At 41.4% G+C, this 24,145-nt stretch overlaps 1 protein-coding gene across 8 annotated transcripts in view; it reads right to left on the bottom strand.

Annotated features, from left to right (window-relative positions):
- Positions 1–24,145, bottom strand: part of RABGAP1L (RAB GTPase activating protein 1 like) — a 748,424-nt gene that overhangs the window by 15,295 nt on the left and 708,984 nt on the right. For 5 of the 8 annotated variants that reach the window (XM_078077987.1, XM_078077988.1, XM_036117463.2 and 2 more), the window contains 2 exons: positions 16,191–16,283; positions 5,466–5,576 (listed from right to left, as the gene is read on the bottom strand). In XM_078077987.1, the coding sequence (XP_077934113.1) occupies positions 5,466–5,576; positions 16,191–16,283 (204 nt within the window). Of the gene's footprint in view, positions 1–5,465; positions 5,577–9,178; positions 9,513–15,702; positions 16,006–16,190; positions 16,284–24,145 lie in introns of those variants that run through there. The other 3 variants (XM_078077989.1, XM_036117496.2, XM_036117476.2) reach the window with 2 other exon arrangements.

Genomic DNA, 24,145 nt, shown 5'->3' with positions numbered 1-24,145 from the left:
AAATTCAAAGACCAGCAGAGGTAAAATGGCCCACAAGGGGACTCACACAGGACAGTGAGTACAGCAAGGAGAAATTAAGACCAAAACCCCATGAGAGATAGCCTTGGGGAAAACTGAAGTATGGACCAGGCATCTAAACAGAAAAGACCATGTTTCTAGAAGGGCTGAGAAAAACTAAAGAGAATACTCTGGTCTTAACTTGGATACAGAGTCCAATTAACCAGGAAAGCACTGTGCGTATATTTAACTAGTCAACCCGTGCCTACTGCACACCCGAGACCCTTACCTCACCCTGTAGGTCTCAGCTTCCAGTTCACATCTGTAGTGAAGTGAGCCCTGAGTCCTGTCCCACTCACCCTTATCTAAATCAGTTCCTCACCCCCATCTAAATTAGTTCCTCTGCTTACATCTCTCCTATTTCCCTTGATAGCACTTAGCACAATCTCTAGTGACAAATTACATGTGTGATTTATTTGTCTTGCCCATTAGACTTGCTCATCTGTTGGGGGCTCCAGCTTCTCTGTTCTTACAGTTCCCTGTGTCCCATAGTCCAATGATTATGGCTCTGTTTTCAGATACTTTGCAACTATGGTGTAGTTAAGGTGAACAGTCCCTCTTAAAAAGACTCTAAAATTTGTTCTGATAATATTAAATTTTAAGGGGGAGATCTACACAGCAAAAGAACATCCTGAAATCAGAGGTGGGCAAAATATCTGTTGCAAGTTACGTTTTCATAAATTGTAAGATATCTGATGCAGATTATAGACACTCAAAACAGCGAATTCTAGAGCCAGTCAGATGACTGCAGTCAAAGCAGGGAGCACCTCCCCAGAGTCTCTGAGGGAGGGTCACAGAGCAGTGAATCAAGAATAGCTATACAGATCATTTCAGTGTTCTTAAAAATTGAACCAAATCTAGCTCCCTATAACGTCAGCCCACTGGTTCAAGTTCTACCTCAGAATATTTGAGCAACAGCCCTCCTAATAAAGAAGAGTGCAATTTAACGTCCTCTTCAGTACCCCCCGCATTTTCCATTTTGTGAAGAGACGAGTCCTTTCTCCTCATGACACTCTGAAGTGAATGTTTTCTAAGTTTGGTTTCTTAAAGAGATTCACCCCAATTTTTAGCCTTTTGTAAATTTCTGCTATCTGGACATGTAAGCTTCTTAAATTGTGCATCACATCTAGACATTTTATAGTTTTGGAACACTAAAGGAGTGTTTCTGACATCTGCAGAAATTGCTGTGGGTCCCATGTGGGACCTCCCATGCTGTCCTCCCATGTGGGAGGAGCGTCAGTATTTTCCAGAAGCTTCATCCAGAGTCTCTCCACTATGTTAAACAGTGAAGTCAGAATGATTCTACTGCTCATCAAAATAGGACCAGATCTGAAAGAACTTGGTTCTCCTAAAAACAGTCTTCTGGGTCTTTGGACACCCAATTTCTACACCTCACTTAAGTAGAAATCATCTTTCATGTTAAATGAATCTCTAGGAACGTAATACTACACAGAGAGATACTCATATTCTTTGAACTCAAACCATAAAATCTTCACCATAATTTGTTAAGATCACTGTCATTATTAATTCTAATCACCAACATCTTTTTTTTAAAGATTTATTTATTTATTTGAGAGAGACAGAGAGAGAGCAGGGGGAGGCGCAGAGGAAGAGAGAGAGAGAGAATCTCAAGCAGACTCCCTGCTGAGTGCAGAGCCTGATGCGGGGCTCAATCTCAGGACCCTGAGATCATGACCTGAGCCAAAATCAAGAGTCGGCCACCCAATTGACTGAGCCGCCCTGGCGCCCCATCACTTACCAACATCTTATAAGGCCTTGTTTTTTTGTAAAGATTTTATTTACTTGACAGAGAGAGAGAGAGAGAGAGAGCACAAGCAGGGAGAGCGGCAGGCAGAGCAGGCAGAAGGAGAAGCAGACTCCCCGACGAGCAGGGAGCCTAATGTGGGGGCTCGATTCCAGGACCCCACGATCACCACCCAAGTCGAAGGCAGACGCTTAACCAACTGAGCCACCCAGGCGCCCCCTTATGATACCTTATCGATGTGGAGACTTCGAATTGCTACCTAAGGTTCATGTGACATACATAGGAGAGGAAAAAGCACTGCCATTTGTGATTTAATCGTGAATTGACCGATAACCTGATCAAAAGGTTCAGCTCTCACATCAGGGATGAGGATCTTTCAGAAATGAGTTCTCAAAGAACTCGTCAAGCCCGTTGTTCAATCTAAAACAAAACAAAACACTTCGCCACTCATTACGTGGAGCCCCTGCTCCTAACACAGAACCTGCCCCGGTCAAGGACGAGGCGTCGTCCGCAGTGCGAAAGTGCTGGTGTGTCTCTTCTGCTCGTTCCTTGCGAACGAGAAAGGACAGGAAGGGCTTGAAGGCAGCTCGCTACAGAAACTGAAATGGAGATGTCGTATCTTTTTACATTGTTAGTCACGGAGAAGTCCTTATTTCAAGAGTCTAAGGGAGAGGAAGTTGTCAAAACAGACAGCTCTGTCGAAGAGAAAAATTAAGAGCCTTTTGTGCCCAGGACGCCCGAAGCCAGCAATGACAAGGGTGAGGAATAATTTATTTTTAAAGAGTACCTAATTATCTAATTAGTGCTTGTTTGCTTTACATATTGTCTTGAATACAATCTGCTTTCCTGCTTGTTTAATGTTGGCTGAAGTTTGACTATTTCAATGAAGAGATGTGATTTTGATGAAAGTGGCAATGGAAAAGTAGGGGGCGAGTGGGGTGAAGGCGGGGCAAGCCGGCGCTTTCCCTGTGCGGCTGGTGTCCTCCCAGGCTGGCTGGGGGGCAGGACACCTAAAGTGCACGGACGGCTTTTTGACAGGCAGATAAGCCCCACTCCGGCAGAAACTGCAAAATCAGATGTTTGGAGGAGATATGCACGAAATAGCAATTGTTATTCTTTCACCGAGATAACAAGCTTCAAAAGGCAAGGGCCAGGTCTTACTTACTCTTTTAAAAACAGAGGTATAAAGGGAGGAAATTAAGAAAAAGAGGAAGAAAATGAAAGAATGAAGGAATCTTTTCTTCAGGGACTAGCATCTAGAATCTATATGAGCTATCTACCCAGATACTCAACCATCAATTATTTCGGGAGTACGCATGCAGCAGTCTTTCCAGGCTGATCCACAAAATAGACTTTCTTGGTGGTACAATATCTTTTTAAAAAATAATATGTTTTTTCTGATTATTAATAAGGTATAACGTATATTATTACTAAACCAAGGGTTGTTAAGAATTTAAGGTCTTCTTATAAAAGATAAAATAATTGAAAAAAATACATGCATAAAGATGAATCTAAAAGTTAGATTGATGCTCATCACCCAGAGTATCTAGAACTAATATTTTGATGGATTTCCTCGTAGGCTTTTTTCCTTTTGAAGTATATTTCAGCTTCCTTTCCTAAGATGATGGCCCTCCACCAGCCATATCCTTTGCAATTTAGATGCAAGCATTATATTCAGATAAATTTATAGGTTTTACAAAAATATTATAACATCATCTTCCCATTGTTTTTAAAAACTATTCCAAAAAGACATTTACTTTCATTCTCCCCTTTTATTGGACATATACATTATTTCTACTTTTTATTCTTCTGAGTAACACAGTAATAAACCATCTTGTACACATACTTCCATCCAGATCTCTGTTAGAATAGCTTTCCAAGTCAGAGTACATATGTCATCTTCCTCATTTACTAAATGTAAGATTAAAATAATACCTGCTTGATGGAGTCATTAGCGAGATTAAATGAGATAACACTTATAAAATTGCGGAATATAGTCGTTGGTGCGTAGTAGGTACTCAGTAGACATTTCATCTCATTACTTTTTAATCCTTTTAAAGGTCTGATAGATAACACCAAATACATTTCCTGCGCAACTTTAAACATACGACTCTCTCTAGTGAATTTCACCGCATCCCCAGAGTCCCACTGCTTAAAACTCTTTTTCATTTAGTTATCCATCTTCAGAAAACTATTAATGGATACAAGATTCAAAAGAACAGAATCAAATGTGAGGCCGTTGGAGAGCCAATATGAAAACAGGAATTTCGTATTAGTACTGACTCACCAGCATAGTCTAATTAATACAAAAATGTACCAGCCGAGGTCAGACTGGTCTTGGTCCTGTCCGACTGGACGCCCCTCTGTCTTCTTTGGCTCCGACTCTCTTAGTCACACATTTCTCACACCACCTCTAACAACTTCCAAACAGCCTGGCTGAATGGTTTTGTGGGGAAAAGGGTCACCCCCACCCCCGGCCCCCCAACCAGACTGCTTTTCAACCTTCTACATCCTGTGTCCCACGAAGCACAGTCTCTGTTTTATCTTCGAACTCTGTTTAGTGTGGATTCCTTCAGCTACCCCTTCTCCGCCTTTAGCACTGTTTTCCTTAATAGTCGTCTAATCCCCATCTTACTGTGGTTGAAACTTTTGAGCTGCAAAAGTAGCTGTTTATATGGGAAAAAGGAGTTGTGCCAGGGACATTTAAAAAACTCCTCCAAACATTTAATAATATTTACATTATTGGATCTGTATTTGAAATATTGTCAATGAGCAGGCAGCACACAGGTGATGCCTCTTTTTTACAGATTCAACAGTGTAAGTCTCAATCTTTCTGACCCTGGCACCGTTTGTGGGGAGTATTCACTTTTTAAGTCAGAAAAGAGAGATAATTTTCAATCTGCCCAAGACTCCTTCCATATTGCCAGCTACCTTTTATAAAACACTAGCGACAGAAAACAGCAAGTCCTAAAGCTGTCAGTACTGCTGGAAAGAACCAGGGAAGGTGAACAATTTAAGGTCTTCCTAGCAACAGCTGCCATGTACTGAACACACACTGCTGACGTGCTTCACCTTCTCTTACTTACAGGCAGGTTAAGAACTGCGCAGGGTCATGCGCTGAGCAGACGGTGCTGCCAGGATTCACAGCCAGGCATCTTGGCCCTCAGCCCCTAGAATGCCTGTCTGCCCACCAATGCACGTATCTTAATGTACATACTTCACATAAAATCCTCACATTCATTGTAGATGAGAACAAAAAGTAAAGTGCCTCCCAATGTCAGCGTGGCATTGGTATAGTCTTGGTGACTGATATTCCCAGGTAATTATGCTGGCAGCCCTTGGCTTAGGAAAAGTACGGACGAAGAGAAGAGACACCAGAGAAGTTTAGAGTTATAAAAAAACACGTCGCACATGCTGTTTGGAAATGACCCAAACCGTTCTCAAAGGCTGGCGTCTTCCACCCTCTCCAGTTAGCACAAGCTGTCCCCTGCCACCTACTGGCCGCCCCTTCACCCAACAAGCAGCCAGAACTCAGCGTCAAGTACAGAGTGAGCCCCAGCGGGACTGCAGGGAGAGCAACTCGGTCCTCGCCTTTGAGGAGCTCGTCGCGGTCTGACTGCAACCTAGTGAATAACACGCTTACCTGATCCAAGTCATTTCGCAGAGCGATCTTGCTGGTTACTAGCTCATGGGCGAGGTCATCGTTCTCCTGTTCCAGCCTCATGCTGGCCTCCTGCAGTCTCCGGTTCTCCCTCTGCAGGAAAAGAGCAATAGCCGGAGGGCGGCATTAGTGCCGAGAGGCACTAGCAGAAAGGAACGGACCGGTGAGCAAAAACAAGCAGCGACAACAAAGTGAACTTCTGAAGGTGTAAAAAGGAGGAGGCGCAAGGGGCACAGGAAGGCAGGATTGCTGTCTGGGGAAACAACAGTGAGTTAAGCCAGCAGCGCAGATGCGGCTCTCTACCCGGTGAACCTTACAACTGTCCCTGACAGGCTGCATGGTAAAAGGCTGCATTATTAAAAAAGTGCCACAAAAGGCAAAATTTCCAACATCTCCCCAGTCCTGTGATGTTTCATATAGACCCAGAACCGAGACACGGGCCATCCTCTGTTTGAAACATGCACAGTAATCCCACCCTTAACCTCAAGGGAAACTGCATGACACAGAAGGCGTGAAATGGGGGGAAACCACTAGACATCTCTTCACATTGTTTTTCCAGTATCAGAGTTCACATTCATTGAATATATTTAATTACGAGCACTAAATCAAGAACCAGAATACATGGGTTCAGGACTTTTGCTATCAACTGACACGTTCATCCTCGGGGTAGAAATACTTTTCCGAACACCAATTTTTGTATTAGTATGAGCGACAGTCCTTATGACAATGGCTCTCGGTGTTTGTTGGAGGGCTTTTAAAGTTTCTCAACTTTAAAACTTCAAAAGATTCTGGGTAAAACAAATTACTGAGCTGTTTTTTTCCTCTTGAACTCCCAGGAAAAATCTGAAACAAAGTCCTATGATGAAAGAACCAAGTCACATTTTTAGGAAGAAAGGTCTCCCCTGAACTAAACATTATGAACTGTGTACATGTGCATCTATTTTCAGAGTAGCAATTTACTGTCTTCCAATCCAAAGTATCAAAAGTACCTTTTTTTGTTTTTTTTTTGCTACTGTTAACAGTTATGGGAGATTCAAAGAGAGCTGACAGGAAAGACTTCAATGTGATGAGCCCTTCCTGTTTTTCAGATTTATACTCCTAACAGGGTTTTCTGCAAGGGTGGCAGAAACTCAGACAAAGGAGTACTGCACAACCGGAAGACAAATCTATGCCCTGGAAGAGAGTATATCATTGTGTAACGTGGGGCAAAAGGACATTTATCTTCTATAGAACAACCTAGGGTTGGTTATATGGAAGAAAGACAGCCCAATTTCTTTTTTTTTCTTTTGGTTTTTTAAAGAAGGGCTAGGAAACTAATGGTAAGGGCAGAGCCTCAGACTTTCATGGAGCAGAGGATCCCCCAACAGGGCCAGCAGAGAAGCTAAAGGATAACTTGTGCTTTGACTAGAACTGGCCAACAGAGTCTATTCCTATCTCCTCTTTTGGAAAAGGAAGACTGGGATACTTGGGGAATGCCAAAACATTTTTGAAAAAGAAATCTACTGAAGAAGATAAAAACAGTCCCAAATCTCTTAAATGCTTTTAAATAAATTCATGATAGAATTCCATGCAGTGTTAAAATATAAGTGAAAAATATGATCAAAGAAATGCTTAAGCCACCTCATAAAAAAAAAAAAGAAGACAAGGAACTAGAAAGTCTCATTTTCATAACATAAATAACATTAATTGCAGGTACTGGCTTATTTTCATTGTTGTCTTTGTACTTTAAAAATGTTTCTAAGTTTTCAACAATGAATACAGAATACATGTGTTTAAAATGTTACTAAAAAAATTAAAAGCCATTCGGAATTTCAATTCCACTGAAAAGGATAAAATGCCAAAATGAGAATTTTTTTAAAGTTTACTCCTGTGAGAAGCTCATATTCTACCCGAAACCAGACTGGATCTTCGGTTTTGACCAAGATACTACGTAACTCCTCAAAAGTGTGGCCCTGCCAGGAATCCTTTCCCAAAATATTCCTGAAAAGACCGTGTACATATTTGTAGGGGCACATCGCACTCATCAAATTCTGTCTGTCCCCTCGATCTATAGAAGTCCTAACCTCCCTCAGAAATATCATCAAAGTAGGCACGAAAATATAGCAGATAAACAGCCAGGGCCTCTATGGCGAAATCTTTCAATCTTTGCTGAAGCAATCCAAATTCTAGCGGGGGCCCGAGAGTTAGTCTTCTACCCAATACATCTAAATATTACTCCTCTTTGTGGAAACAACTTGCCTACTTGTTGAAAACTTAGAATTATATATTAAAAAAAAATGTTCCAGAAACTTTGCCAATCCATTTCCTCCTCACCAGGAACGAGCAGCAACACCCAGCACCATTTCGTCAGGACACAGTGCACAGAGTGGGCTGCTCAGCAGGGAAGCGAGTGTTCTCCCTCTCCGTGAGTCCCTTCCCGAGAGCTCCTGGTGACACGACTCCAGTCCCTGCTCCTGAGTCAGTGTCCGATTCCTCCTGAAACTGTACCTGCCGGACTCCAAGGTGCAGAGTCCCCTCAACTCTTATTGACGTTACAGTTGTTGCGCCCAAGGGACAATGTTGCAGGTACCGGTTTTTCAGGTGACAGTGACATACCAGGGAGTTAAGGTAACCTGCAGGCAAAGTCACACATGGAAAAGCACTTCGTTGCAAGTACTTTAAGGATGCACCCGGTGGCTACTTCTCTCCTGATGGGAGATCAACGCCCGGTGGGTGATGTTAATTAAGGAAGAGCCGGGGGCTCAGCTCAGTGCTGACTGGAAACGTGCCATCACCAAGCCTGTTGCAACTGGAACCCTTCCCTACGGACATGCGGCCAAGGGGGGAGTGGGGGGACAGGGGGAGATTTGGGAGAAACTGTGAGTGTCTAAGTGTCCCTAAAAAGCAAAATGGCCTGAGGGGCGCGCCTACCGGCTTGGCTTTAGCAAGAAGCTTCGGTTGGGTGTGTGCACAGCAAGCAGCACAGTGGGAGTGTGACTCCTGCTCTGCACTCACAGACATGTGGGCAAGCAAGCTGTGGGGCCGAAAATGCAGTATCGTCCTCCAAAGTCTGAACCTGGGGCGGGAGGTGTCCTCAGCAGTCCTCCGTGTCCCTGAGCGGGCCAGCGAGGCACCGCTACCCACCGAGGCGGGGGTTCCTGCCTACGAACCTGCCTACACTCGCCAAGGGTTCAAGTCAGGTGTCTTACTGGGCTGTATTTTCTTTTGCAAGAAAAAGCTCCCCTTTATACTAGAACGGAGAAGAAAGTTCCATCTGGATGGGCCTCGTTCCTTCTGAAAGGTCAGCAAGGGCTGCCCGCCCGAGAGCGCCTGGGAGTCAGCCCGTCAGCCTGTCCGTGCAGAGGCAGCGGCGTGCCCCGGTTTGCACAAGCAGATGTGGCCCGCGGCTCGGAGCCTGTCAACACAGCCGGCGGCCGGCTTCCCGCCCCTCTCCGCAAAGACAGCAGGAGACCCTGCTTCCATAACCCTGGAAACTCACACTGCCCTGTTGGGCACATCCTCCATCTCACACAGCTGACACCATTCCAACAAAAAGCAGACAACAATGCTCCTCGTCCGTTCCCTCCCCCCCCGCCCCGGGGGCATAGGAGCTGCACGGCCGGCAAAGTTTGGTGAGTAACTTTTGGGAGGAGGATACTGCATTTTTCAGACAGACAGACGCCGGTATCACAGACATACACAGATAAATAACTTACCTCCTCAAAAGTCATAGACCAACTACCGTTTTCAATCATAGGTACAAAAGACAATTGAAAAAAAAAAAAAACAGAATATCCAATGAAATTGCACACCTACTAATACAGTTATGAAATGGCAATAACAAAAGCAGACACTTGTTAACAATGTGTTGCTATTGTGTTTTTCCTCAGAGTGTCGTTTACTCTAAGTTCTCTCTCTGTCTGCAAACATTCGCTGGAAGAAAGTACACTGGAGGCAGCCAGTGGGCAAGTCTCAACTCAGGAAGATGAACACACTCAGACTCCTCCCTCTCCCCGCTGCCTTGGACCGTCTGCGAGACTGATGGGAACGCTCTATGTGTGTTCGTGTTAGCAGCTACGGTGTCAGTTGTTTACACTGTGTTATTTCGGCCGGGTGGAGGGAGCTTCCTCATATGACAAGGTCGGAAGCATTGCAAAATAGTTCATTTTCGGGCCACAGAATGAAATTGCTGGGCAGGGGAATGCTTCCAGGTCTCCTGTGCATCTGAGGGCTGGAGTGTGGGTGAAGCAGCACAAGGGATGGTGAACGTCATTTATTCCGTGATGAGAAACCAGAGAAATGTGAACTGGCACTCAAAAGAAAATAAACTAAGCCTCACAGGAAAAAATGATGGGGAAGGAGGCAGCTTCGTAAACTTTAGCTCAGTATTTTGGGTGTGTCATCTGCTGTTCTAATGAGTTCCTGGCACATGTTTTTAAAGACATTTAAGGGTCAGGAGAAAATGTTTTCCTAAAAGACCCAGTACAATTTTATTAGCAACAACATACTCAACTGTTGCATATTTTCGTTCGGGTAATTCTTTCAAGAGTTGATAATTATCATCATCAAATTTCAGCAGTTTTTTTTTGACATTCAAAGGCCTACAGATGAAATGTTTAAATGTCTATATTGTCTGCAAATGAAGATTTGAGAGAGAAAATCTGGATATTTGAAATCCTTTTATGCTCTTCCTTTACCCAACATATCCAATTTTATCTTTCTGGTAGAAATTTTAAAAAATTTAAATGTCAAACTAAAAACAAAATCTTGTCAGTAATAACTAACTGGCAGTTGGCAAACCAGACTGCAGTTCTTCTAGCATTTAAAAAAACAGTCTTAGATTATTCCCTAGCACAGGGGTCAACAAGCTTTAAATGTAAATGGCCAGACAAGAAGTATTTTAGGCTTTGCAGACCATACAACCTTTGTTGAGATTACTCAAACTCTGCCACTGTTGTGCAAAAGCAGTCCTAGACACCGATAAGTAAACAATGGGTGTGGCTGTGTTCCAATAAAACTTTATTTACAAAAACAGGCAGTGGGCCGATTTGTCCCACATGCCATAGTTTGCAGATCCCTGCTCTAGCATACAAAGCAAATTAAAAAAAAAAAAGCAAACGGGTTATAGATGATGTCGAAACATGTTAGTGTGACATAATTTTCTCAGTAATGCTACTTTAGCAGGAAGCAAAAGTTACTAAAAATTGAATAAAAGTTTTGGAGAATTAATTCTCAAGATCAATAAACATACTTAGAAATTCTTAATATGCATAACATTCATACCTCTCTCAAGTGTTAAGTAAAACTCACTGAACAGGCACCATCAGAAACCACCTGCTCCTTCTCAGCTAATTTGCTCAAGAATCCTCAGTAGGGGTTACCTTGCAATTTCCACCATCTTAGAACAGTGAGTTCATTGGATTATCCACGCTCAAAAAGAGTGGCAGCTTTCTGAGGTCTATCACAAAGTTATCACAGGCAGATAGAAACCATGCTCTTGACTGTTAGTATTCATTAAAAGCACATTATTTCATAAATATAAATATTTCCAAAAACCAGTGACAGTCTCTGTGATGAGGAAAATTAATAAAAGTATTTTCATTGGTAGAAAAAGACTTTTCAAAGATGGATTCACTTATCTTGACTTCCTGAGGAAGGAAAGGCCCCACACAGTAAGAAAAAAGGGAAGCCTTTTTTTTTTTTCAGGTAAGATTAGCAAAATTTAAACTTATTTCACTTGACAAGTTAAAAACAAAATGTGATAACTGGTCTAAGTTATTTCATTAGCTATGGAAGGATGGCAAATAATACAAGTTCAATTAAGCTTTGCTTCAAATATTTTGTATTGTTTTTGCCACGTATAATTAGATAGCTTAATTTTAAATTACACGCAGGGATAACTGCTCTACAAAAATTAGTATGTGTGAGACAAACTTTTTGTAAACTTAGAGGAATTATTTTCTTCCTGTTTGAATTACACTTTGATAAGAGAATTACTACTTCTAACCTCATGAAAGAAATTAAACATTCTAAATTTAATTATACTAAATGTAGATAAGATACTTCAATTAGAAATGATGCATATGGGGCGCCTGGGTGGCTCAGTCGTTAAGCGTCTGCCTTCGGCTCAGGTCATGATCCCAGAGTCCTGGGATCGAGCCCCGCATCGGGCTCCCTGCTCTGCAGGAAGCCTGCTTCTCCCTCTCCCACTCCCCCTGCTTGTGTTCCCTCTCTCACTGTATCTCTCTCTGTCCAATAAATAAAATCTTAAAAAAAAAAAAAAGAAAGAAATGATGTATAATACTATCTGTGTCCCAAACTCAAGAGAGTTTAAGCATTCCTGATCCTTTCTAGGATTTGCCCATCTAGAACAGGTAATAACATAATCTTCATTATGCTTTGGAAGACTCCTGAATTAATTAATTAGTTGTGCTTTCTAAGGCTTCCCCCACATCTGTGCAAGTAGTTAATTAAATAAGAAAAGCATACCATATTCCAGAAGTAGATGAAAGCTGCAGGTCTCTAAAAGGTGCTGTCAATAGGTTACATTATTAGAAAACTACCTTTCCCTAAATGGAAACAACTCAACTCCTTAAAACAGAAAACAGTATTACAGTTTCTGAGTTGGTAACTACTTATTAGGAGCTTGGCTATTAATTTTTAAAATACACTAAAACAGCTACACATATTCATGAATGCTTGTTTTCTGGGGGCTTGTATGAAAATGGAAATATACGTGATGGATTTCTATAGACAAATCCTTATCCCAACTTTCACTTCATTTGGAATAAATTAATTAATTTACAAACTGAAGTATCAAGTAAATAAAAACTCCAACACCAAGTTGGCCAGGTCAAACTTAAGAAGGACAATAAAAGAGACTTAGAATAAATATTCTATATTCTTCTTCCAATAAAGTTTCCTTTTTGTGTCTTGCAACCTAGTCATGAAGATCAGCAGAAAGAGCACACCAAATACTGTAGGAAGTCATTATAGAGCTGATTTTCAAATGCAAACTGAAGCCAAGACCAGGTAACCCAGTGCGTACACATATTTATATATGTTTATGTTTGTGTGCATCCATATTTATATATGAAAATGAATGTACCACCCAATTATGCTGGCCTTTCCCCTATAAATATGTATACACATAGGATTTTTAATCATTAATTAGCTCCAGATCTGACGGAAGGTCTCCCTCCCACAAATATGGCTTCTGCACAGGCACCTCTCATGTGACTTGGGATTTATGAAAAGAAAATGGGCTGGATACCAATCCTCTTGAAACATTTTGCTTGGATTTTTTTTTTTTTTTTGAGATATAATTCACATACTATAAAATTCATCTTTTTAAAATGTACAATTCAGTGGTTTTAGTACATTCACGAAGTTGTGCGACCGTTGCCACTGTCTAGTTCCAGAACGTTTTTGTGTTTAGGGTTCTAAAATTTAAATTTATACCAATATAATTCATCTCGTTCTTTGTGGTCGAGGCTTAAGTGTTAGATACGGGTGAGTATAGTGACATCACTTGAAAATGTAGATATTGGCATCTGTCATAAAAATAAAACACATATTTGGATAGATACAGCAAGAATGTGATGGCTGAGAGCTGCCTCTGAATCGCTGGTCTTCCATCCCACCTCTGGCTTCCATGCGAGAGCCCTTTTTGTATGCCAAGGGAAACAGCATCAAACTGAAAAATCTCTTAGAATATTTTATTGTATGACATTTCTGGGCCTTCAAAAAAAAAAAAAAATTGACACAACTTTCCTAACTCCCTTGCCATCTAGTGAGCTAGGGGGGAAACATGGCATTTTAAGCAGAATGGACCTTCATGGTTGAGGAGGGCTTGTTAGTGAACTGGTATAAATTCCGAGTTGATGCCCACGAAGATCTTCCCAAGTTGTTCTTAAGAATTTGCACAACTAGGTTCCCAGTCCAAGATCTACGAATTATAAAGTGCTCATCCCAGGGACATAGATCTTATTCTTGACAGGATTAAATTTAGAAGAGGCTAAGAGGTATTTCTTTCCTACTTTAAGGTCATTATAATTAGTTTCTTAAACTAGCTATTGACTATCTGAAAGAACAAGTCTGGGGATGGTTGGAAACTATTTTGTCAACTGTCACGTTGAAAATGTAATTATAATTTGAGGACTGTAACTTTACCAAGTATATCGCCAATATAGATATCTAGACATTAAAAGGGTATAGAAATATTAGTTAGATGTATTGACAAGCTATTACAATAATACAAAAGAAATAGCTATAGAGCATATCTGATATGTGTAAGTTAAAAGGAGTATCTGTTTTCAAAACAAAACAAAACAAAAAAAGTTTAATTCTACTTTGGTCCCTCAGTAAAATGTGCACACATTGAAAGTCTTACATGTGAGAAGTACTCTTTAAAAAATAATATGCACTGTACTATTTATACATATCTACTTTGATACGAAAAGGATTTAAGAAACAGTACCAAGTTCAGTCCCAGACTGATTTTAAATATACAATTTTAGTCTTTCGTTGCCTTCTCCTCTATTTTAAAGCAATCTTCCCAGATTTTATTTGTAATGATGGCAACTAAGAAAATTAGAATGATCATATAAGCAGTAGGAGGGCTTCATTTGGGATCCTTAAGACTATTTTAAAATTACTGCTTCAAGCCATTCTAAAGCAGCATGTGACATGAGCTACATTAAAACTGGTTTTATTGAGGGGGGTGGTGGTGGTGGAACTGAGCTTCAAACCTTATTCTGTGAGTCCCTTGTGGGTTAATAGGTATCTACCCGAGCAGTACATGGGCTCTTCTTCTCAGTTCTTTTTTTTTTTTTTTAAAGATTTTATTTATTTATTTGACAGAGAGAGACACAGCGAGAGAGGTAACACAAGCAGGGGGAGTGGGAGAGGGAGAAGCAGGCCTCCCGCCGAGCAGGGAGCCCGATGTGGGACTCGATCCCAGGACCCTGGGATCATGACCTGAGCCGAAGGCAGACGCTTAACGAATGAGCCACCCAGGCGCCCCTCTTCTCAGTTCTTTACCCTGTTTTATAAACAAGGGGAGAAACATACTGCTGTCAGGCTACTGGGGAGCAACCTTGGGAGAAATGTGAAGAAGATAAGCGAGGGACTGGTAGAGCAGATCCACGCAAGGGGATGCTATTCTGGTAATAATACCTGGGTAAGGGCAGGCGGTCGGCCTACTTAGGCTAATAACAACCATTTACTGAACGCTAGCTCTGTGCTAGGTACTTAGCACACAACGTCCTCATCCTTGCAGAAGCCCTGTAAGGAGATGAGTAAGCTCCTGCATGTTTTACAGACCAGGAAGCAGCTCGCTAACGAGCCCGGGATGCAGAACAATGCAACAGAGGTATTATAACCCCCCAATGGGGGGGCGCCTGGGTGGCTCAGTCGTTAAGCGTCTGCCTTCGGCTCAGGTCACGATCCCAGCATCCTGGGATCGAGCCCCGCATCGGGCTCCCTGCTCCGCGGGAAGCCTGCTTCTCCCTCTCCCACTCCTCCTGCTTGTGTTCCCTCTCTCGCTGTGTCTCTCTCTGTCAAATAAATAAAATCTTTAAAAAAAAAAAACAAAACAAAACAAACCCCAATGGGGATAACAAATCCTGTGCTTTTTTTTTTTTTTTTTCCTGGAAAGCCAGGATTTGAACTCAGGTCTGACCACATCACCCACCTACTACTGCCATGCCCCGCTCAGGTCAGCAGCGGAGACAAGAGGGACTGTGACTCCAGCTGCCCCTGGTGACTTCTCTGACCACGTGAGGGCAGCTCGAGTTACAGAAGTGGCCGTCATCCCGCGGTGGGGGCTCATTAACAATGCCGCCCCAGTACTTTTCCTGGAAGGATATGTTGGCATTGGTGGTGCTCGGTGTGAAAATACAATATTCCCTAATCCCAGGGTTACTGACATGAAGCAGGAGGGAACCGTGATGCACCTGTAGGATTCTGAGGAATTAAAACATGTTCAAGAGAGACGATAATGTGTCAGCTGGAGAAAATAAGTTCGAAATCAGTGTTTCGCCAGCACCGCATCATGGGAACAGTGTTGCTAACTATCACTGAAGAGATCTATTGATGTGAATGGCCCAATTTTTTACAAATACTACAATTCACTAAGCTATTAAGCTGAAATCAGCTTTGATTCTGAAACTGGATACTGTAGTGAAATGTCACTGTTACTCAGATTTGTGGAAATAAATGTTGCAACAAACACCGTTACTATGCTCTGTTAACCTTTGTGGGTTTTATTTTTCCTTCCAAATCAGTTTGTATGTTTAACAGTTGCTACAGCCAGAGGAAAGTCTGAAACATTCTTGTGCCCGGCTTGGAAGAGTTCACCTTCTACAAGTCCTTGTGGACGTGACCGTGCACAGCTAACACAGTCCTTTGCCACTTTCCTTGTTCTCTCATTTTTGAAAGTAGTCGATAGCCACTTTCTCTCTTTCTTTTTCCCTTTCTCTCAGCTTCTTATGAAGATTCCAAGTATAAATGCAACAGGTGGAGTTACCTACAAATATACAAACTGAAAGAAAAGAAATATTATGGTTGGCTACGCCAGAGTTTCCTGAAATGAAAACATACCTGGACATTTATAAGGTCAGAGAGCGTCTAAGTCAATCAAGAAGGAACCGAGGGAGCTGAACCGGCCACTGCTCCTTTAGGGTACAGAGGCACTTTGCTTCCATGGGTGACCCCCACCTCCCCTACCTTGTATCTATCCATTGGGTCTTCCTGCTGCAGCTGACTCTCTCGCATTGTCTGATATTCTTTCTCATATTTCTTCAGTTTCTTGGTTGGTACCTACAGGGATCAGAAGAAAAGCATGTTAGACAAGGACATGATTTAGGAAAACATTTTCTGATATGGTTCCCAATTAAGTCTCTGGCATTCTAATGGCACACACCCAAGTCAAAGTAGAGGGGGGAGTCTAGATCTGAGAGGAAGGGTCTGCTAACTTTTTCTGTCAAGGCCTAGATAGTATATTTTAGGCTTTGGGGGCCCGACAGTCCAGGTCAAAGCCACTCCACTCTGCTGTCACCTCAGAGAAATGGCTGTCATTAGTGATAAGTAAACAAACAAGAATGGCCATGTCCCAACGAAACTTTATTTACAAACATCCATTTCTGTGCTGCAACACGGTTATGTCATAACTGTTTTTTTGTAAATGCGTTTAATAGTGCTATTAATTCTAACCACTTCTCAGTAAAATTCATGCATAGCCTTCTACCATACTGAAAAGGAAAACTGTTTTATAAAGGTAAAAAACTGAGCAACAAAGAATATTTTTAAATGGAGTCAATATATTGTACCCAAGAGAAAGAAGATTCTAAAGTCTGTCACTAAAAACTCCCAACAAATAACAGAATCGTTGTGCTGTGTGAAATAACAGAACATCATCTAAACGACTCATCTATTTCTTACTAAAATTGTGTCATCTTTAAAAGACAGTAGTCTACTCTTCTCTGAAAAAAAAGAAAAGATTAGGACTTACAGAATCTTAGAATTCTAAAAATAAACAAATAAGCATAACACAGAATAAAGGTCATAGAATTTGGCCCTAGATAGATCAGGGTCTGAATGCCTACTATTGTTTTCTTTTATTAACTATGAAACCTCTTGGCAAACCAGTATTTAACCTCTCTTGGTCTGAGTTTCTTCATCTGTAAAATGGCAGGCAAACAGATTTCTGCTTCATAATGGCTGTCAGGAGAATTAAATGCTGTTAACACAGGCGAAGTATCTAAAATATTGCCTGTTTCCTGGAAGTTTTTTTAAAAAAGTATTCAATAAAATTAATGTATTATCATCTATGTTCCATATGACAGAGTGAGTCTACTTTTAGACTTTCCTTGGACAATCAAAATTATAGAATTCCTTTCAACATCAAAATCTTTATTTGATGTTTAGGTGCTAAAGTAAGTGACTTGAAATGAGGAAAAAGCTTATGTAACTTTTTAAAAGACAACAAATGTGTTATTTTGCTGGATTCTTGGGGACTTGAAGGCAAGGATGTGTTGATGCTCCTTAGTAACCATCGTCATGAGATCTACCTAAGTCGCTGGCCCATAGGAGGCTCTCAGCAGACTGTTTCTTGTTGAGTTCAAAATATGGTATTTAGAAAACATGTAATATGTGTGTGAGAATCTGGCCAGAGAATCTGTTAAATAAAAAGCAAAGACGCCATGTGTCATGCCCCGTCTTATTCTAATGACTCTGTTCTTCCATCCAGGAGCATTCTCAAGTACTGGAATTACCTGCTTCTCACCACAACTGGGAAATTTCACAAACTCAGTCCAAACTGGAGACAGTGGAAATCATTCCACAACCACATGATGACAATATTCATCTGGCTGATGGGGGAGTTTCCCCAGTGAAACAAGAAGTTAAGGACAGTTTTCAGGGTGTAACTGAATTGCAAAACCACTGCTGAATACGGTCATGAGAAACTAATTTTTAATTACTCCATCTCCAGAGACTTTCAACAGTACACTGTGATGAACCAGAGTGCAAAAGACAGGGAGGCACCACCTGCCCACCCTTTGGCCTCAAGATCATCAGATAGACCAGGAAAATACATGTGGTCATGTGCCAACAAGACAGCAGCAACATTATTTCTTCCTGACTTTAATTGGGGGCCTCAATTTCCTCTAGCTGTCTCTTCTCTGGATGTATTAATCATACACTCCAAAAACCAAAAACACTCTTAAGATGGAAGTGGTGAGTCCCTGGCACTGAAGTAGCCCAGAGTTGAGGACAAAGGGAAAAAGTCTCAGTTCTAAGCAATGACAGGTGTTTCCAAGGCATTCCTAGGAACAGGATCCAGAGGAGAAGTGAGTATTGTGGGGATGGTGCCGTGCAGCAGCCATTTACCTACAACATCGGAAGTATGTCAGCATCTCTGCAAATGAGCACGGGTACCGAGGGGTACACCAAGCTGAACATCAGTCCTATGTGGAGGTATTTTCTACTGGTCCTAAAATGGACCCATTTACCAATGACTGATTACAAATTGCAAGCTTATTTCTAGAAAATTTCTCCTAAAACCACATTTTTAAAATTCAAAGTGTTACAGAATTTTTTTTTCATGTAAAAAAGTGTCCTTTGAAAAGTCAGTTTTGCTACTTATGTTAAGAGGTTCATTTCAATGTGAAATTTTTAAAAAATGCATTAAACACCCTCAATAAGCTAATCCTTTCCCATCTGGCTGAGATTCTAGGATGTTTGGCTTCATCTTGTTCAGGGAAACAGAGCAGGTTCCCAGAACAATATGTTGCTAGGAAACCTTCCAAGCTTATTTATCTTGTGCTGTGGGGTGATACTGAGCATCCACCTGTGATTGGCACAAAGTGAGATGGGGGTAGGGGGGAGGAGGAAGGTGAGCTGATACGAAACTGTTATTTATGAGATAATCAAAGAACATAGGCTGTCAAGAGTTTTTAAAGCTGTATTTCAGGACAAAATTGATTTTATTTTAGGGAATGTAATATTGAGTTTGAAATTTTTCTTAGCAGAGAAAGGAATAAAATACCTCTTTAGCATGTAGTTTTAATTAAAAGAACAGAAAGTCATTAAGAATTACTAGAATTGACCCAATTATTATCTCAAGAGTAGTACAGGTATCTCTCCCCTTAAGGTAAATATTTTTAATGTAAATGTGCACTTGAAGAATCACTGATCCTTTCAAATGTCTACCTAATGGGGGTGGGGGGGGGCTTCTCCCTCTACCTGCCCAATACCCTCTATTTGACTAAATTCAGGAAATGTACTCAAAGAATCCACAATTGTTTGATAAGGGCAATGGGTAACGAGCATTCACCAACTCAAAATGGTATTTATTAAGAACAACCCCCAAAGAGAAAAACTCTGGCAAGACAATCCCAAGTATGATAGCAATCATTTAAATAATCAGCCAAGACCTGACATTTTGGACTTGACAACTACATTTGGGGAAGTAGGCATTTAAAATAGAAGCAGTGTTTTAATGTTTTAAATATTTCACGGTATTTAGATTATTTCACAATATGCTTAACCCTGACGTTTAAATTCATAACATAGCCATTTACTTAGAAGTAGTAAGTTGGAGCTGGAAGGACCTTTGGAGACTGTCTGTCTGGTAGGATCCCTGTCTTCAGGATGAGGGAAGTGAACCCACGTGGCTGAGAACACTGGACTGAGCCAGCAGGTTGTGACAGAGTGTTCTGGAATATCTGGAATATGGGTGGGTCCACTGTCTCTCTGGCCTGTACTCTCTTCTGGTACTGGGCTGTCAGGAGAAGTGTATTTCCCAGTATTCCTTTAGTCATGTGAATGCCATTGTCATTATTTTTGTCACATCCAAACACATTTTTCTATGATTTTTCCTTAAATCAACTGATTTTCTTACACAATATTACAAGAAAAATATTTTGGAAGCAAGAGTCAATATAGACAACTATGGCAGACAAAAAAAATGCGCCCCCGCCCCCAAAGATGTCTGCATCCTAACGCCCAGAACCTGTAACTATGCTTCCTTCCATGGCAAAATGGATTCTGTAGATGTGTTTGAGGTTAAGGACCTTGAGATGGGGAAATGATGTTGGACTTTCTGGGTGGGCCAATGAAATCCTACAAGTCACTAGAAGAGGAGAAATTTGGGGGCGCCTGGGTGGCTCAGTCGGGTAAGCATCTGCCTTAGGCTCAGGTCATGATCTCAGGGTCCTGGGATCAAGCCCCACACGTTAGGCTCCCTGATCAGCAGGGAGTCTGCTTCTCCCTCTCCCTCTCCCCCCTGCTCATTTTCTCTCTCTCTCTCAAAGAAATAAAAATCTTAAAAAAAAAAAAGAGGAGAACTTTTCCAGACTTCAGTCAGAGGAGATGTGACTATTGCAGAAAAGCCAAAGAAATTCGATGTTGCTGGCTTTGAAGCTGAAGGAAGAAGTGAATGTGGGCAGCCTCTAGAAGCTGGAAAAGGCAAGGACAGACTGCAGACAGGAATGCAGTCCTGCTGACACCTTGATTTTAGCCCTAATGAAACTGGTCAGACTTCTAACCTACAGAACTGTAAAATAATAAATGTATAAAGCTCTTTAAAGCCTCTGAATTAGTAGTTATTTGCCGTGGTAACCAGAGGAAACTAATCCAATAACATATTATAAATCATAACAACTGGGCGCCTGGGTGGCTCAGTTGGTTAAGCGACTGCCTTCGGCTCAGGTCATGATCCTGGAGTCCCGGGATCAAGTCCCGCATCGGGCTCCCTGCTCAGCAGGAGTCTGCTCCTCCCTCTGACCCTCCCCCCTCTCATGTGCTCTCTCTCATTCTCTCTCTCTCAAATAAATAAATAAAATCTTTAAAAAAATATATATAAATCATAACAACTATTAATTAAACTACCAAATGTTTACAAACAAAACTCAGTTGAAAGTCTTAACACTTTTGCTGAAAGCAAGATAAAAACTTCCTGCCTGCTTCGTTTTACAACCAATTGCAAATTATGTCAATATAAAGTAACCTGGATACTGTCCGCTCTTGTGTTACAAACAGCAGAATGGCAGTAAGCAGAAGATAAAAGCAACTCCATCCCAGCCAATGTGTAGATTCATTCAGCCCCGTCCTGCCTTCTCCCTCTTACCACTAATGGCAATGAGTTGTGGCATTTCTTAAACCATATTCGGTTTTTGCTAAGGATCTGTACAATGTCCCCCAAATATTTTCTACTACACTTTATCATATTCCATTTTTAAAATGTCTGTTCAGACCTTCTAAAATGATTTCATGAGCAGCAGTTTGAAGGACATGCACTAAATCAAGGAGGCTTTTTCATCTGCTCCCCTGACGCTCATACTCACTGGGCTGTAACACTAAATCAGTGGGGAGGCTCTATTAACTCCTGTCCTGGTCACCAATGCAGTCACCTGCCATGTACTGAGGAAAGTGGGTCCTATTCAGCTGTTACCGGGAAATACATAGAAAAGAGCTTTATGAACTTCAGGGAAAGAGGGTGGTGAGGGGGTGTTCAGGGAGTGGTGGGAGAGTGCTCCACGGTGACTCTGGGTAACAGGGAAGAAGAAAGCACAGTAGTTGCTAGTTTGCTTTATTCTTTCTCTCAAAGTTCATCATGCCATCATGCTGGCCTCAGCTGGAGATGTGGGAGAGGAAGACTGAAGAGGAGTATGCTCAACTTTCTTTTCCCATGCTCTCCCTCTTTTCATCTAAAGCATATATTTATTTTTAATTATGACTCTGATAGAATGAAAATATTTGTGTGTATATATAGTTTTTTGTTGTGTATCAATTACTTTTTGGTGAACTTAAGAATCTTTATCTCACTAATGATACCTAGTTGGGTTATTGCCTTATTTTTACTTTTATTACATTGAGTACTCCTTATTAATACTTGAATTTCATGTGCATTAGTTATTTTTAATAAAACATACTTCTTCTCTCACATACATGATTTGGTTTCCTGATTATCAAATGTAATCTCTATACATTTAAGGAGTTTAGATGCCTTTTAAAACAACACAGATCTTAAACTCTGGGTTGTAACTAATGGAATAATAGAACTCTGAAGAAACCCATTATATTAACCTAAGGGAAACTTACACACAGAAAAGAGGAAAATGACACAGCATAGCTGAATACACATGTGGAGAATTTTCAGCCTGGCCTATACTCTGCGATGTATATGTCATGATTTGGGGCATATGCTGATCTTATGGAATGGTGCATCAATTTTGTGAAAAATGGATTCCGAATTTAACTAGAGAAAAGAATCTAGGAGCTACTAGTGTTTCTCAAGGTGGGAGTACTATTGGCGTTTTGGGTGGAATGATCTGGGGTTGCCTTAGACTTCACTTCCCATTTCTGAGCCCCTAGTATCCTTGGCCCATGTATGATGTCGTCTCTTAAATGCTGGTAGTGCCCTCCAGTCATTGGTACAATGAGGATGCCCACACGGCTTTCCAGAGAGGGAGGGGAGGGTGTTAGGGGATGGGAGATAGGAAGGGAGACACTTGAGAAAAAGTGGGATTTGTGCAGAAAACCTCTGCACTGTGCTGACAATAAAGACAAGGGGAGGCCCAGCCCGGCGTGGGAGGTTTTCAGCACTGCATTCACATAACTCTCATGACTGCTTCCTTCTATTCTGTTTTTGATCAGCAGTGATTGGCACGAAGAGAAACACAAAGTGCCTGCATGTCAAAGAGTTCCCTAACAGTGTTAAGGCTATAATTTAGAAAATTATACATTTAAGCCTCTCAACAACTCTGGGAGGTGTTATTTGGATTTTACAAATAAGAAAACTGAAGAGAGGTAACTTTCCCGAGATCACGCAGCTGGTAAACAGAGAGGCAGAAATGGGATAGAGGCCACCATCCACCTTCAGCCTCTGTCCTCTTGGGCCACTTTGCTCCACTGCCCGGGACCCCTGAAGGCAAAGCTCCTCAAGAAGTTGACCTCTAGATGTGGTGCCAAATACATGTCTAATGACTACAGAGTTTCATAAGTGTGGGAAAACCACACCAGTACATATGTTTATAAAAGGTACAAGAGGAAATTTGTTGGGGGGTGGAGAGGAGCACCTGTGAGGTGGATTTTCATTATGACTGGCTTATGGAAGCTTTCTTGCCCAGTTAAAAAAGCGCATTTCCCCGGTGCTAAATTTTAACAATGGGCTAGTCCCTTGTCAGAGCTATTATTCAAAACTTGATGAATCTGCTTCTCTATTTCAAAAATAAGATACAAAAATATTTATTAATGGATGCAAATGCTGGCAAAGTAGATCACTATTTAAAAAAAAAAAAAAGCTGCTGGGGTGGGGTGCCTGGGTGGCTCAGATGGTTAAGCATCTGCCTTCGGCTCGGGTCATGATCTCAGGGTCTTGGGATCGAGCCCCACGTCCGGCTCCTCAGAGGGGAGCCTGCTTCTCCCTCTGCCTCTCCCCCTGCTTGTGCTCTCTCTCTCTCTCTCTCTGTATCTCTGTGTCTCGAATGAATAAATAAAACCTTTAAAAAAAAAAAAAAGAAAAAAAAAAAGCTGCCAAGATCTGTTTAATATTTTCCTGATGGTCAGGAGTCTGAGTGCCTAAAAAATTAATAAGCCAAAGTACTAGAAATTATGTATTGCTCTTGCTCACTTCGGATAATTTCTTAGGAAGAATATAAATGATCCCATTTTAATATATTAATCATCAGAGGAAAAAATAGGTAACTATGGCACCACATTTCTTGGTGATCTGGAGTTGTAGGGGGTTGAGAGTTTCCAACTCAGAGTCAGTTCTGCAAGGACCTGTCAAGATCTGGACAGAAAGTGGATCGGTGGTGAACAAAATTCTAACAGTGAATTTGCAGTAGCCTCAATACTTTGGAAGAACAAGATGGGAGGGGTCAAGAGAAGAAGAGGGGCCATGTCCTACTAGACTTCACTTAATCCTCTTCCCAGTGTTCAGCAAAAGAAGCTACTTTGACTCTCTTCTGAGCTTTGGGGGGGAGGGGGACAGAGGCAATGATACTTTACCCCATGAGATTAGGGGGGAAAAACCTTCAGAGACCATAAGAACCTATAAATGATTATTAACTATTCTTTATTTATTGAAGTTTAGTTGACATATAACATTACATTAATTTCACGTGTATGATATGATGATTCAGTATTTGTATATATTAAATGATATGATGATCACC

The sequence above is a fragment of the Halichoerus grypus genome, chromosome 7 (genome assembly GCF_964656455.1).
Source record: "Halichoerus grypus chromosome 7, mHalGry1.hap1.1, whole genome shotgun sequence".
Taxonomy (NCBI): Eukaryota; Metazoa; Chordata; class Mammalia; order Carnivora; family Phocidae; genus Halichoerus; species Halichoerus grypus.
This window is presented reverse-complemented; position numbering and strand designations above follow the sequence as displayed.